At 35.1% G+C, this 16,614-nt stretch overlaps 1 protein-coding gene across 1 annotated transcript in view; it reads right to left on the bottom strand.

The window, feature by feature from the left end:
- The window catches only part of LOC107665871 (rho guanine nucleotide exchange factor 15-like), a 16,890-nt gene extending 1,069 nt beyond the window's left edge, over positions 1-15,821 (bottom strand). The window contains exons 1-15 of the mRNA XM_016456924.1: positions 15,475-15,821; positions 12,654-13,142; positions 7,599-8,351; positions 6,098-6,149; positions 5,900-5,967; positions 5,470-5,723; positions 4,200-4,360; positions 3,676-3,828; positions 3,423-3,552; positions 2,822-2,896; positions 2,248-2,340; positions 1,670-1,824; positions 1,287-1,451; positions 431-516; positions 196-300 (exon numbers count right to left, since the gene is read on the bottom strand). Coding sequence (XP_016312410.1) covers positions 196-300; positions 431-516; positions 1,287-1,451; positions 1,670-1,824; positions 2,248-2,340; positions 2,822-2,896; positions 3,423-3,552; positions 3,676-3,828; positions 4,200-4,360; positions 5,470-5,723; positions 5,900-5,967; positions 6,098-6,149; positions 7,599-8,351; positions 12,654-13,056 — 2,653 coding nt within the window. The 5' untranslated portion in view covers positions 13,057-13,142; positions 15,475-15,821. The remainder of the gene's footprint in view (positions 1-195; positions 301-430; positions 517-1,286; positions 1,452-1,669; positions 1,825-2,247; positions 2,341-2,821; positions 2,897-3,422; positions 3,553-3,675; positions 3,829-4,199; positions 4,361-5,469; positions 5,724-5,899; positions 5,968-6,097; positions 6,150-7,598; positions 8,352-12,653; positions 13,143-15,474) is intronic.
- Positions 15,822-16,614: the final 793 nt, after the last annotated feature.

The following is a 16,614-nucleotide window of genomic DNA, read 5'->3' as shown; positions in this document are numbered from 1 at the left end:
AACTCGGTCCTGGAGGGCCGGTGTCCTGCAGAGTTTAGCTCCAACCCTAATTAAACACACCTGAACCAGTTAATCAAGCTCTTACTAGGCATAGAAACTTCCAGTCAGGTGTGTTGAGGCAAGTTAGAGCTAAACTCTGCAGGACACCGGCCCTCCAGGACCGAGTTTGGACAGCCCTGGTATAGCGTGACACACCTTCGCTGGTTTTGCGCACGATGTTAATGATCTCCGTGGGCTCCAGATTTAATTCATCTGCTTGGTTTGCCACATACTGCTCCACACACTGCACCTGAGGGCAATCTGTCACACAAAGACACACATGATTAGAAAGTTATTTATCTGTAGAGAGAGAATGTAATCAAAATCAAAGGCAAGCACTGACACGTCACATATGCGTATAAACCTTAGAGAAATAAGCACCCACACTTACCCCAATCTTCATATATGACTTCTTCTTGATCATTGCTGGGGTTGTCAGGATTCGGGAATGCTGCCAACCACCTGTGCAGGTCAGATCTGATTGGAGAGATTGAAGAAAAGTGACCTATACAGTCTTTAAAGCAGCGTACATCCTTATAGTCAAACTAATCCTGGAGATTACATAGAGGAGTTTTCCAATTGTGGAAATGTATGATGTATACAAAATTAAAAATAATAATAATATTATTAAAAAAAAATTTTTTTTCCAAATTATGGTACATACATTCTGATACATTGCTGATATTAAATTATTATTTTTTATTTAATGCAATGATTATACATACACCAAAAGTTTTATTTAATTCATTTATTCAGCAAGGGTGCAGTAAATTGATCAAAAGTGACAGTAAAGACACTAATGTTATGAAAGATTTCTATTAAAATTAAATGCTGCACGTTTAAAATTTGTATTTATCAAAGAATCCTGAAAAAAATGTATCGCCGTTTCTTTCTTCAACATTCGTTATAAGAAACGTTTCTTGAGCACCAAATTAGTATATTGAATGATTTCTGAAGGATCATGTGACACTGATGACTGAAGTAATGGCTGCTTTAGCTTTGCTACCACAGGAATAAATTACATTTTAAAATATATTAAAATATTAAACAGTTCTTTTAAAGTTATTTAATTTTTGATCAAATAATTGCAGCCTTGGTAAACATGTTCAAAAATATATTAAAAAACGACCCCCAAATGTTTAAACGGTAGTGTACATTGAAAAGACTTGTATACTTGAATTACAGGGGGAAAAAAATCTCGGCTGAGTAAAATAAATAGTATACAGTTTATTTATAACTCCACGCACTGTGTAGGAGCTTTCAAAACTCTTTCCATCTGGCGTCCCTGATGATTCTCCAGCAGGGTCAGACAGAGGCTGTGCTCCATGTTCGGGACAGCTGTGTCCTCCCCAAAAGGCTGCACCTGGACCAGGGAGCGATGGGCATGATCGAGGACTACATACCGCTCAGAACTGCAGCACAGGGAAAGAGAAGAAGAAATAAATGAGTGAAGTCTGCTTCAGAAACAATAGGATTAACTAAACAGTAATTGCAAACAGGTGTGTTATGATTTATAAACCATAATTAAAAAGTTAATCCAAATAAATGGCATGTAAACATAATGCAGTGTTTTGTAACCCTCATAAAACAGAGTAAAGCCACAAAACAAACAGGTTTTTCAGCTTTCTACCTTTTCTTGCTGGCAATGATAAGCAGGTCATTGAAGAGAAAGAGGTAGACGGGACTGAATTTGGGGCGGAGGGTCAAGAATGTTCCTCCTCTGTTTACTTCCTGCAGCTCTCCTCGTTTCTCCAAATAACGTGTTTGAGAGACAATTGGCACCGCCTGAATAGATGATTCAATGATGAGACAACATTTCAACAAATAAATAGATTAATTCAAATAATTATTATAAAAGGTATATAAAAATATATAATAGTAAATATTTTTAATACAATTTTTATTTCAATAAAGCATTTCATGATTTCAAAACGTTAAAAAAGTAATAATTTATAAAGTAATAATTAAGATTCTACACTATTTTAAGGTCACTAATCAAAAGTAAACATTTGTGAAAGTGATCATGTGACATTCTCAAATCATGCTGGATTACATCAGGTTTTGCAGTTCTAAAATTCATCTTTTTACTCATTTTCTTAAGCTCATATAATTTGTCATTTTTTCACTATTTAAAAAAAAATACAATCAGAGCAAATTTAAAAGCCACTGTAACCAACTGTATCATTAAAACAAAAATCAATTGCTCACCTTTAGTTTGTCGAACTCCAGCATACCATTAATCTGAATCAGTTCCTCCATCTGCTTCATTTTTCCAACTTGAGTATTACATTCTTCAATGATCTGTGAGGATATGCGTGAGAAGTTTTTTAAGAACACATCTGCCAACACAGCCATAAACAATACATATAAACACCAACACATTCTTTCCGTGCAGACAACTGAAACTGAATACATCATGACATGACAAACATTAAACTTGACCTATTTTGGTTCCTTCATGAACATAAATAAATGCCCTTTATTTGCCTAATGCTATAAAATCTACTTTATTACAATAGTTATCATTGACTCTAACAAAAATATGGCAGCCTTATATAATCTGAAACATATATTTCTAGTGAGCCGACCTGCATTTACCCTTGTTTTCCACTCTCCTCCTCCCCCCCCTCCTCATTCTCGCTCTCTTTTCCTTTTATCTTTCTCTCTAACAGGCTATTCTGAAAACAATGAGGTCTAGTTTGATCATAGAACAGTGGGTGAGGAGTGGCTTTATAATGAGAGGAAAAACAGGGTGCATTAACTGTGACCTTGAGGTGTTTACCTTGGACACAGAGTCCAGAGCTTTAGATGCTGTTTGTTCCTTATCCGTCCCGACGGCTGTTCTCTTTAGGATGTTCTGATGAAAAAATAATAATAATAATTTTACAAATCTGAATTATCTTCATATTACCTGGATCACGCTAGATAATAATGTGATGCCTTGCAAACCAAGTATAATTGTGGAAACAAAAACAAAACAAAAGAAAACTCCCCAAAACCAACTGAAATTGGTTCCAACATTTACATACATTCTACAGTTTACAATACTGGGGTCATTAAGATGTTTGTAATATGTTTTTGAAAGAGGTTACTTTTATGCTCACCAAGGCTGCATTTACTGTATTTAAAAATACAGTAAAACAGTCAAATTGTGAAATATTAACGCAAGTTAAAATGATTGTTTTCTATTTTAATATATTTTCAAATGTAATTTATTCTTGTGATGGCATGATCCTTCAGAAATCATTGTAACATGCTGATTTGTTGCTCAAGAAATATTCTTCTTTCATCAATGTTGCTTAGTATTTTTGTGGAAAGTGTGATACATTTTTTTCAGGATTCTTAGACTAATAGAAAGTATTTTTTGTGAGTTATTCACCCACCTCGATGAGCATTTTATTGCGTGTGATTCGCTGGAAGGGCAGCAACATGAAGGACATGAAGGGCAGTCGTTGACAAATGGGCGACTCCTGGAGTCGGGTGATTATGGTCGCAAACTGAGTGTTAGTTTGCCTGTGACAGATATTAGGCAAAAGAACACGTGAGAGAATACAAAATACATTTAAATGGATAATAAAAAATATTAGACGAAACCGTTTTTGAGTGCTTGTGTGTGTAGATGTATGAGTTTCTCACATGAGATTACTGTAGGTCTTTTCCTGATAAATCTGGTTTCGAACATAGTCGATATACGCAGGGAAATGATGTTGGGCGTGATAGTGGATGATGTCACAGATGTCAGAAATGATAACGCTCTCATCTACACGCTCCTCCAGGTCCTTTAGAAACCTGTGAACATCAACAGACAATGGTATTTGTAAATTAATGTTTGTGACTGCTGTGACTTGTTTTACAGGCTACACTGCATTGTCGAAGCATTAGACTATTAGTTGGCGATGATGTATTTATCCTCCTGAGATTTCATGTTTAATCGTTTTCTACTCTAATTATTGCAATAAAACATCAAACGCTGCTGTCTCAGCAAACTCTGATGGGTTACACCTGGCAAAGCATTTGTAGCAGTAAAATAACAATGTTGCAAATGTAGTCTATGGGGTTCATGTATACAAACAAAACTCATTTGTGGGGTTCAGACAGTGCCATCTCAGCAAATCTAAACTGTAAATGTCTGCATTTTACACACACATACAGGCACTCACCTCTCGCTGACCTCTTGGATGCGCAGAATGTTTGAGAAGAGGGTCTTTTTGTCCATGTTAATAAGAGTGTCATTCAAGTCACTTGACTCCATAAAATGATCTGTTATCACACGCAGAGAGCGCAAATAGGACATTTCTGATGTAATCACCTCGAACATGCTCTGCACACAGAGAAGGGAAAAACATAAATATTGTTTAAATGCAACTCACTCTTCGATTTCTGTAAAATCTTTATATTTGTAGTAATAGGTCGGTTTTTTCACATTCACTTTTATTATCGTCTGTATTGTGTTACATTGTATTGTGTTATTCCACTTCTGTAATGTATTAGACTAATTAGTAATACAAGAAAAAAAATTGAATATAGAAAATAAAACGTTGTTTTTTGTTGCATTTTGAAATTATTTTTATAACAATTGAGAAAATTCTCCCTCAAAATTCTCATTACTGTAATGCATCCAGACATTTTTTTATGTAGTACAGTATTTTTAAAAATGTATAAATACTTTATTAAAACAACACTTTGCATAAAAACACATTACATTACAGCAATAAGAATGGAATTTTGTTCCATTATGGTCATGACAATTTTAATTGTCAAGAAAACAAAAAAACCTTAATGTTCTTTATCCATACTGCCTTAATTTTATAATACACTACTGTTCAAAAGATTTTTTTTTCAACAAGGATGCATTAATTAGGAATGCATTAAATTGATCAAAAGCGATCAACACTTTTGAAGACATTCATAACGTTACAAAAATTATATTTAAAATAAATGCAGTACAATTGTTTTCAACATTTCTCCAATAATAAGAAATGTTTCTTGAGCTCCACATCAGCATATTAGAATGATTTGTGGAGGATCCTGTGACACAGGAATAAATGATATTTTAAAATATATTCAAATCAAAATAATTTTTTTTCAAATTGTAACAATATTTGACAGTTTTACTGTTTTTACTAGACTTTTGATCAAATAACTGCAGCCTTGGTGAGCATTAGACCAATCTTACTGACCCCAATCTTTTGTACATGTTTTGTATTTGTGAAATGAACACTCTTCATACTTCCTTTCCCATCCACCCCTTTCCATCCTGTCTTCTCCTAGAGATTTCCATCCTCTCTTTCTTCTCTTTTCCTCTCAAATCACTTTTTCCATGTTCCCAAACACATATTATGTGTTTACACATATTATGTAACATATATGCTAAGAAGTACATGCTCTCCTCCGCGTTCTGTACCTTGTTCATTGAGGATTTCTGCTCACCTCTTGGTACTTGCACTCTTCTGAACTTAGGGTCTGCAAGACACCACTGTCTCGTACTGCTGGCTGATCCCGCCATAAATTGCTCTGCTTGAGATTTGGAACACTACTGGATCTGGGATGTTTTTCTCCTTTCTCTGGGCTGGATGTATTGTGTGGGTCCATCTGGAAGTCCATGCTGGTTTTACTGATGTTGCGACATACTGTCCTCCTGATCTCCTTGTGTATATATGTTTCTGTGTAAAACTGATACAGCTCTGCAAGGGTCAGAAAATATGGCATTAAACTCAACCCCCTAAAATCAATTTATTGAGAAATGTATGGATGACATCATTCATCACAATTTCTTTACAGTGTTTCTTTCTTAACTTTCATCTGCCTTACAATTTTCAATTTAAAACTGGTCATTTATTCATTTAGAAAAAAATTATACCCTCAGACTTCCCAGCTTCCAAGTCAACAGATTGTTGGTGATGTGGAATGGCTCGTGGAGGTCTAGAGCTGAGACAGAGATTGAGTTACACACATAGTAAAGACAAATACGACAGCTGTATGACTACAATATTAAAGCTTAAGAGAGCAGAAACTGTTTGAGAGATGAAAGAAATATAAAAAACATAAACATATATACTTCTCAGTGGATCCACATTTTTCCCCATCAGCCCCTGCACTGTCAGTCTCATCTGTTGATGTCAAAAAAAGGAGAAACCAACAATTAAGTACCATAAAACAAATACACAGAGATAATCAATGTTAGTCTGAATCACTTCATTCACTTAAAGAAATGCTTCAAACACATTTTACTTCTGTAATATAATGCATTTCTGAGTGAAATAGTATATTTAAAATAAAAAATAAAAAAATAAATTACAGGATGAGATTTGATCTATTAGTAGTAATTGGACTGTGAATAGTGGGCATTGAATAAAAGAATTTGTTCTGAAGAAGAAAGTAAGTCATACATGTCTGGAACAGTGTTGTTATTGTTAACTAACACTAAAATTATTAAAAATCATTTTCATCAATTGAAATAAAGCTAAATAAAATTAAATATAAATGTCAGATAAAAAAATCAAAATTGGTAAAACTTCACAATAAGGATCTAAAGCATTTATTAAGCTTTTGAGCATTTTGATTAAGTTGATGTTCATTTGAACATTTACTAATACATTATTAAAAGTTTTATCTGTTAATATTATTTAAAGGGATAGTTCACCCAAAAATGAAAATTTTGTTATTAATTACTCACCCTCATGTCGTTCCAAACCCGTAAGACCTTCGTTCATCTTCGGAACACAAATTAAGATATTTTTGATGGAATCTGAGAGCTCTCTTTAGTTTTACAATTGTTGAATTGTTGAATAAAGTCGTTTTTTTTTTTTCTTTTAAACTCAAAAAGTATTCTCGTAGCTACGTAAAATTACGGTGGAACCCCTGATGTCACATGGATTATTTTACCGATGTCCTTGCTACATTTCAGGACCTTGATCGTGTAAGGACCCTTTCTGTCTATGGGAGGGTCAGAGAGCTCTCAGATTCCATCAAAAATATCTTAATTTGTGTTCCGAAGATGAACGAAGGTCTTACGGATTTAGAACGACATGAGGGTGAGTAATTAATGACAGAATTTTCATTTTTGGGTGAACTATCCCTTTAATAGACCTGAGCTAGCATGAACTAACAATGAACGTTAGCAAAAATTGCTGTAACAAATGTATTGCTCATTGTTAGTTACTGGTAAATAATGCATTAACAATGTTAACTAAAAGAACCTTATTGTTTTACTTTAAAACTTAAATAAAAAAAATAGAAATGTTACCTTGGCAACTAACTGAAATAAAAGTCCTTTAGTAAATAGAAGTACTGAAATGATTACAACTAAAATAAAAATAAAGCTAAATAGAAATATTTAAAATAATAATTAAAAAATTACGAAATCGAATAACAAAATTGCTAAAAGGTAAATAAAAACTGAAAAAATAAAAGCTAATTCAAAATATATAAAAAATAATATGTATATAAAATAACACAGTTTGGAACATTTATGACATAATTTTCATTTTTGACTTCTTTTTAAGAACATAAATAGGGTACATTTTGATTCCATGCCTACTTTAAATGCCTTTATGTACCTATAGACTTGAGAGAATAATTGCTGAGACGTCTTCCGTTCTCATAGGTCTTGGCTGGTGGTGGTGGTGGAGTTCTTTGTGGTCGGGGACTGGCAGGTGGGCTGCACTTTTTAGGGGGAAGCAGAGGGGAGGCAGGGCGTGCTAGAGGCTGAGGCAGAATAATGCGAGGTGGACCCCTGTTATCTAAAGGCATCCTGGGAGGAATGGCCGGAGGTGCGTCCTTGCTTACAGTGTCCGACCCCTTCTGAGGTCTGGGTGGAGTGACCACCTCCAGGCTAACATCGTAGATGGACTCCTCTGGCTCCTCCAAAGACTGGTCTTTGGGGACGTTTAGAGGAGTCTGAGGAAATGGGACAACAGAGGCAATCAACGTTGGAGGTCCAGGGTCCGATTTCCTCCTCAGCTGTTGCTCTATTAGATTACGAGTCTCCTGAAACTTGCCTTTTTTAACTTGCAGTTCCTCCTTCTTGTTCTCATCTTCAGCTATTGACTCACTCAAAGAATTCGGCTCCTTATTTGACTTGTCTTCGTTCTCTCCCTCTCCGCTTTTGTTCTGATCCTCCGTGTCACTGTATTCAATCTCATCATCCTCACCCTCGTCATCATCCTGCTCGCTTATTGGCACCCATACGAGCTTCATGCCAGGCCTCTGCAGGTGACATATACAGCCGCAGTTCTTTTCACACTGAGGCTCTGGAAGAGGGCTGGAATCCTGCTCTTCTCGCAGTTTGCCGCCTTCTTTTCCATCAGGAGCTAGAAGAGGACATGGATCATGGTAAGGCTTTGAATGAACTTTAAGATGGGTCAATAACATGATGCTATTTTTTTCATCCTATCATTTTTTTTTTTTTCCATAAATACATTAAAAATGCAATTCACACAATGATCGGAATATGATGCATGTTTTTGTATTAAAAATCAATCCGAAATATTTTTGGGGATATAAAGTCAAAAATGTCAGGATGATATACGGTTGCAATCAAAATTATTCAACCCCCATTGCAAATCAGGTTTATTGGCAAAATGTACAGACTTTCAGCTGTTTACAATGAACAAATCAAACAAAAGTAATTGAAATAGCTCAACACAGCTAAATCTTTCAAGTGGTTTCCCCAAATTCAACTGAAAATGCAACTTTTAATGATTTCTGCAGCCTCAAAATTATTCAACCCCTTCATTGCAAGCATCTTTAGTACTTAGTAGGGCACTCTTTTGCTGTGATGACCTGCAGCAAATGAGATTTATAGCAAGACACCAGCTGCAGGTTTCCAGTGCCAGAGGATGCAAAGCAGCCCCAGTGCATCACCGAGCCACTACCATGCTTAACTGTATGCCGGCAGTGTTCTTTTCAACGTAGGCTTCATTCTTCTTCCTCCAGACATACTGCTGATTCATAGAGCCAACAAGTTTTGTTTCATCGTTCCACAGCACAGAATCCCAAAACTTCTGTGGCTTATGTGATTTTGTGCAAAATTGGAGCTGGAGCCGACTTTTCTTGTACTTTTGGGTCAGTAGTGGTGTACATCTTGGAGTTCTGGCCATACTGTGCAAACTGAAACCTCAGTGCCTGTTGCCACCAAGTCTTGCTGCAGGTCTTTTGCAGTCACTCAAGGGTTTTTCTGAACCTGCCTTCTCAGAAATCTGGCTGCAGCCATTGACAGCTTATTTTTTCTGTAACCACTGTTCCCTTATGTTTTAACTTGCGAACTATGCTTCCAACAGTGTCTCTAGGAACATTCAGTGCCTTCACTTTATTTTTGTATGAAGGGCGATGATCTCTTCTCTTAACTTTTTAGACCATTCTTCCAATTCAGGTATTTCATGCTGTGTTCCTGCTCAAGCCCACCTGGTGCAACTAATGAAGCTGATTAATTGCATCAGGTGTGCTTGAGACAACACCTGTTTTGCAGATTTGTGCTGTTGTGAGGGATTCTGTTCAGGGGGGTGAATAATTTTGAGACTGCAGAAGTCTCAAAATTTACACAAGTTGTATTTTCAGTTGAATTTGGGGAAATCACTTGAAACATTTGCTGTGTTGAGCTATTTCAATTACTTTTGTTTGATTTGTTCATTGCCAACAGCTGAAAGTCTGTACATTTTGCCAATAAACCTGTGGGGGTTGAATAATTTTGATTGTAACTGTCCTGCTATTATAATGGAGAAAAAACATGTCAGTAAAGAACCCCTGAAGAAGGTTAGTTTCTGTTATAAAATGCTATGTTAACTATAAGGCAAGACACTAGGTAAACCATTGGGTTTTTTTTTTTCCATGCACTGGTCAATTTTGTGATTTTGTGATATTTTTCTTCCAGAACGTCTTCTTTCAGACTAGTGGAAAGACAATAACCAAAATACACATTTATGTGTTTATTTGATTAAACGTTATTTAGTTATTTAGTCTGTAAAAATCAATTACAAAACATACAGTATCTTTAAAGGCTGTTTTCTCAAAATGAGACAGAAATCTCCACTTACATACAGTACACCAAACCTTTCGAGTTTTCTAAATTCTGAATGTTTTTACAGAGGGGTTTGTTCATATAACAATCACCTGATTTACATAACATTTTATTCCTAAAAACTGACTGTTGACAGTATTTTTTTGTTTTAATTATGGAGTGGTAAAAAGAGATATCCAAAATCCCCTCTGTAAAAACCTTTAACTCTACTATGTCAACAAAAGAAACAATCATTTTGAATCTGGCTTTATCCAATGTTCAGATTTCAATGTATGCAGCTGAGTGCATTTTTAATAATAATGCCTCATTTCCGTATTTAAACATAACATTTCAGAAAATGTATCATATTGTGAGTAATTAACTGTATCTATTTCTATCTATCTATACTTAAACATTTTGCCATATTCAACTATAATGTCTTGTTCTAAAAATGAATGATGTATAAAAATAAAATAAAAAAATTGTATATCTTAAAAAATAAATGTAAACTCTTTTTTTTTTTTTAAGATTAAGATGTATTCAAGAGGTTTGGAAAACGTTATTACTTTTTACTTTATGGTTATACCACATGACATTTTCATTAAATTTAAACTACTTTTAAAACAGCAGAAACGTTTTCTAAACCATATGAAACAAATATGGGTACAAAGAGTACATTTCTAAAAACTTGATTTAGGCACTAGATTTAAAAAGATCTTTTTTCTTTATGGATGCTCTTAAGTATCTTTGGCTCTTACATAAAGATATGCTAAATAAGCTGCAGCAAAGACTGACTCTATAACCTTTAGTAGTACCATGACTGAATGTCTTTGCAGTACTCTAAACATTGTATTGCTCTCGAAAGGCTTCATATCCTTTCCCATTTCCAGTGTATAAGATCTTAGATTACCATCTCTTCTCTGCTTCTGCTTTGACTGGTCCACCTCGCCCTTCGAGCCTGCTGTTATCAGTGCCGTCAACTTCTGCATGGAACCTTTGCGCTGTGTCGATCCCTCCTCCCCCTCCTTAACCCGAAGATCTTCAATCGCCTCAAATACATTTTGCTTGATCTTGCCAAATGCTCGTTTTAGCCCTTCTGCCATTTCACTATACTGGTGACTGACCTGCTCGAAGCTCTCTCGGATTCTGGACTAGTTGAGTGCATGAACTTAAGGGTAGGACACTGGTTTATTACCCCAATAATCACATAAAGTCCACTTGCATGTTACTTTCAAGCCTCCAAGACAGTCAAACTAGCTCAGTTCACATAATTGTTACTGTAAAAGAGTTTTATGAACACTATATTCTCAGATGATGTCCAACAGGAATGTTAAGTAAGAAAAAACAAACGGCTCTTAAACTTTGGAACAGACTTTCTGGTAATGTTTTGCATTCATATGACTCAGTACTGCACATATAATAAAGAAAATATATGTGCAGTACTGATCATATTCATCCTATTTTTTTGTTCATCATTCTTTTGTTTCGGTGTTGAGTCCATTTCCAAAAAAAAAAAAAAAAGGTAAAATTCTAGAAAGATTTAGTTATACTGTCAACCCTAATATGCATAGTAGAAAGACTTGTAAAAAAGTCTACATCTCAGAATTCAATTCTACAAGACACAAAAAATGTTATGTACACATGTATATATATACACATGTATATATACCATTCAATAGTTTGGGATCCGTAAGATCTTTTTTGTTTTTTTTAAGAAATCAGCTTTATTTGAACAAGGATGCAGTAAAGTAATCAAAAGTGGCAATATATATTTAATAAATGCTTTTCTTTCATCATGACTGTTTTTACTATATTATTTACTGTATTTTTTATCAAATAAGTACAGTCTTGGTGAGCATAAGACACTTTTTTTAAAAAGCCCCCAAACCTTTGAACGGTAGTGTAGTTTTAATATAATTAGTTCCAAGAGGGGTTATTTAATCCCCCCACACCCATCTGTCCATGTGTTCAGCAGACGACACAGACTGTATAATCCCACTGAACAACCAACAACAAAATCACCATGTCTGAATTATGCTTAATTGAATTAGAAAAAAAAAAAAACTAAAACATCCAATACAAGAAACTGACATGAGTTTTAGGAACACTACTGTATGTAAGTCAATTAGCTTGCATTCCTGAAGGATGTTACACACAAAGCTCACATTCAAAGTTACTTTCAAAACTATATTGTAAAAACCAAACTAGCCATTTACATTCACTGTAAAATTCACTGGAGAACACGCAGCTTTTTGCTTCACAAGACATAAATTGACAGACTGGAGTCTTGTGGATTACTTGAGGATTATTGTGATGTTTTTATCAATTGTTTGAACTCTCATTCCATTAACCTCATTAAACTCATTACATTGACTGCAGAGGATACACTGGTAAGTAAGTAATGTAATGCTACATTTCATCAAATCTCAGTCTCATTTACATCTTGGATGGCCTAAAGGTGAGCAAATTTCATTTATGGGTGAACTATTCCTTTAAGTTTACTGCTATTTAAAATGTTGTGACTGAATATTGTGAAAGAAAATTCCTGGAAACACGCATAGGTATTCCATGGATGTAGGTCAAACAAATCCTGAAAATGAAAGTAAATACACCATACCTGAACGGCCTCCATCAACAGCACTCAAAGCTCCTTCTTGTCTCTCTTGGCTGTCCACCTCGTCTTTCTGTCCACTGTGATTTTGTCTGGTCTTTGGAGGCAGAGGAGGTGCCTTGCCAGCGCTGGTGAGGGAAGAACTTCTCGATTTGCGCCTGGGCTTTATTGCAGGAGGTCTTTGTTGTCTCCATTCTATGCTGGTGCTCTTTGCTGTATCTCCACTTGGAATCTTAGTCTCTGGCTGGCTGAATTTGTTGACTATCTTTTTGACATTCCCAGAGTTCTGTGAGGTTGCACCTTCCACAGATGACGTGTCTGAGGTATTATTGGATTGCTTAATGGGAATTGGGGGTCTTTGTTTAACCTCGGGTTTTGGAGGCAGATGCGGAGACTCTTGAGAAGACATCTTGATTGGTTTTGATGTTTTAACCAAAGCAACCTGGCCAATATGAGGCCAGGCAGCAAGGTCACCGAGGGCCTTCAATCTTCACCCTGCAGTAACAAATAATAAGGACATTAAACATGACTGATGCACCTTAACAAACTCTTTCCATCATTTGATCAATCCCAGAACACCCGACATTGCATTGTTTTCATTAGATATATTACAATTCTGGCTAATACTGCTAAACTGATAATTATTTTCAAGTAATGGACAATAAATGGGCAATGTTAAAGTCACAATTAAAAGGAATTCCATGTTGTGATGAACATCGAGTGTAACAAATTAATCAAACATGAAAAAATTTAGTGTGGTGACTTGGTTGTATGTATCGATTTGTTGATTGCATTTTTGAAAAAAATGCGTCGCACACAAAAGTGGAGGCACATGACTGTGAACTGTGTGAATGTGAAGAGGCAGGACTAAATTATTGGAGTCTTGCATTTTGATTAAACTGAAAACTGAAAAGATTAAACATGCACAGATGAATTATTCAGATCTAAAACATGCATTTAGAAAATAGATCAATTTTCATTTCATGTTCATTTATATTATTTTGTACAATTAAAACACTAAAACCAAAATAAGTCATTTTAAATGCTACAAGTGACATCACAATATTTTAATATACAGTACAGAAATAACTACAGCCAATAACCGATATAGTACCAAGTACCAATATATTGTCCAACCCTAGTTTTCATTCTTTCAGTTTCATATCCCTCATGAAGAGTACTGTAATTGCAACCTCAGTCAGAGACAAAGTCCTCAGAACTACATATACATTTGTCATGACAATTACCTGGTAATTCATTAAATTAAATAAAAGGCACAGTGATCTTTGTACTGGAGTTACCTCAAACCGTACAGGTTCAAACGCATTGGACTTTGCTCTTACATGTCACACTTTTATATAAAATAGGAGCTGGACTTGCAATCAGACTGGTTCTTTAGCGAAACAGCATGCTGGAAACAGTATGAAATATAGCTAGGAATGTGTTTGTATGTCATGTTTGTAAGTGCCATGTACTTTGACCTTTCGGATTCTAAAAGCCTATTCATGTTTTAAGAATGCATGATGAGATTAAAGTAATATGATTAGGTGTTTATATAAAACTGCTTATTGTTTCTCCTTATTTAAAAACAATACCCATGACTTGAATGGAACTGATTGGGAATCTTGGCTTGGAATTATCTGGATATTTTGGAAGGGAAAGGGTGTGTCAACACAACTTCCTTTGTCAACAATTCTACAGCCAGGTTGAACTTTGGCGTCACTGATTTTTTCACTTGACTCGCACCCCTCAGACAGACTCAGCAGGTCTGTCAAGTTCTCTAATGTGCTGCTGTGATCTATTTTGATATCCTGAACATACAAAGCTCAACATTAAAGAATGCCAGAGAGAAATGCTTTCCCATGGGGTGAAACAGGATGGCTGAAAAGGTTACCATTAGAAGGGCGTTAATGTTTCGTCATTTTTACATCCTTCTGATATTTCAAACTTCAATAATGTATAAACATCCCCTAAAGCAACAGGACACCCAAGTATCCCCTGCTAGGCGTTTTTTTTTTCCAGAAATGTGTACAAGACACTTCCCCTCCCACCTATAAACATCTTGGGAATGGAATCCTCCTTTCCTGTTGTGAACCTTGGCTTTGCTTTCAAATTCCTGAGAATCACTGGGATATATATATATATATATATATATATATGGCAAAAACCACAGAAATATATTTCTTTTTACATTTTAATTATATATATATATATAAATATATATATATATATAAATATATATATATATAAACTGTATTTTTTATGTAAAAATGCAGAAACGTTTCTGCTAGACTTAGATTATAGTATTCATAACTACCTGTAAATAAAAACAATAAATGTCCATAAAGTCCCCTTTTAGATCGATAGAAGTAAGTGTGCAGAAAGTTTTCTGTGAAAGGTAGGTTTAGGTGTAGGGCGATAGAATATATAGTTTGTATATTATAAAAACCATGACGCCTATGGAGAGTCCCCACAAGGATAGTAAACTAAACTGTTTTTTTTGGTATTTGAGATATTGTAGTCAATTAGATTACAAATTTCTTTGTGTTGTCGGACCTAACATTTAATTTCTTACATAATCATTTCTAACAATGTTTCAGAAACAAAGGACCAATGAAAAATTTAATCCAAAAGTCAATATTCCTAAGGATCTGCTGTGTGAACTGAATGTGGTAATGCAACATGATGTAACCAATGAATCTGTCATTAATTTGGTATTATTTTGTTTGTCTGACAAAGTAACACTAGGTAAGATGCAGTAAATATACTACATTCACAACTGAAGCTGCTAAAAGTCATATCTGTTATATTACACCAGACTACTCACCAAATGTGTCTCACTCTCCTATATAATCCATAAAGAAATCGAATTCCTGAAACGTGTCCAGAGAAAACTTCCTCATAAAAACAAAAACAGAGTGGCGTGGTGTATAACACTCAAAGTGCACATGAACACATCAGTGTACGAACAGTTATACAGTCACCCATATTAGGCTAATACATTTCTTTAAAATGACAGCAACAGATCGCCACATTCCAGAGCGAACTTCATATCCGTACGGATCTGATCAGACGTTACTTTCGTATTTCCTCTTTTGTTGTCCTCTCCGGTAAATCCACGCGCATCTCCGGCTCTTTGTTTTCCTGCTCGTGAGCGTGTATGTAAGAACAGCCGGACAGGGACAGTGTGATTAGTGGATACCCCTCCTCCCATCCCACCCTACCCTACCCTACCCTTTCCCATTTTTGCCCGTGCACACACCCTCCTTTGGCTGCCACACAGCGGAGACGTGTGTGTGTGTATGTTTGTTTGTTTGTTTGTGTGTGTGTGTATCAGGTTTATGGGAATCAAGCTCAGTAAAACCTGAAATCATCTAGTTACGAAATGGTAATTTATTTATTATAAGAAAAACGGTTTAATAAACATACAAAATAACATAGAATATATGAAATACTGGTGAGAACATAATTGCTGAAAAATATCGTTCATAAAGAGACAATCTCTTTAGTGCTTTAAAAAATCACAAAGTTGTATTTTGTCTTTTTGAGTTCTAATTAATATAGTTCTAATATAGTTCGTGTATAGTTCTAATTAATAACTTCTTGAACATTCTTAAAATTCTCTACATTTATATTGTTTTCTTCCACAATCGAATCACAAATTGTATTGATTGCTTTTTCTGAACGAGATGAATGAGGGGATAAAAAAGCAAATTTTTCACTAAGGATATAAGATTTACTTTTAGTCTTTCCAAATTTTACAACAGAGAAATAATTTTTTTCACTCATTCCAATGTGATAAACCAGAAAACTATGGAAGCCCGTTTCTATGGAAGCCCGTTTCCGCCACTGAATAAAAAGTAAAAGAGGTAATTGCGACTTTTTATCTCACAATTCTGACTTTTTTTTCTCAGAATTGCGTGATATAAACTCGCAATTGCGAGTTAAAAAGTCATAATTGAGAGAT

This window comes from Sinocyclocheilus anshuiensis, unplaced genomic scaffold (assembly GCF_001515605.1).
Source record: "Sinocyclocheilus anshuiensis isolate Anshui unplaced genomic scaffold, SAMN03320099.WGS_v1.1 scaffold647, whole genome shotgun sequence".
Taxonomy (NCBI): domain Eukaryota; kingdom Metazoa; phylum Chordata; class Actinopteri; order Cypriniformes; family Cyprinidae; genus Sinocyclocheilus; species Sinocyclocheilus anshuiensis.
The sequence above is the reverse complement of the archived record's forward strand: the minus strand, read 5'-3'. Positions and strand labels throughout refer to the sequence as shown.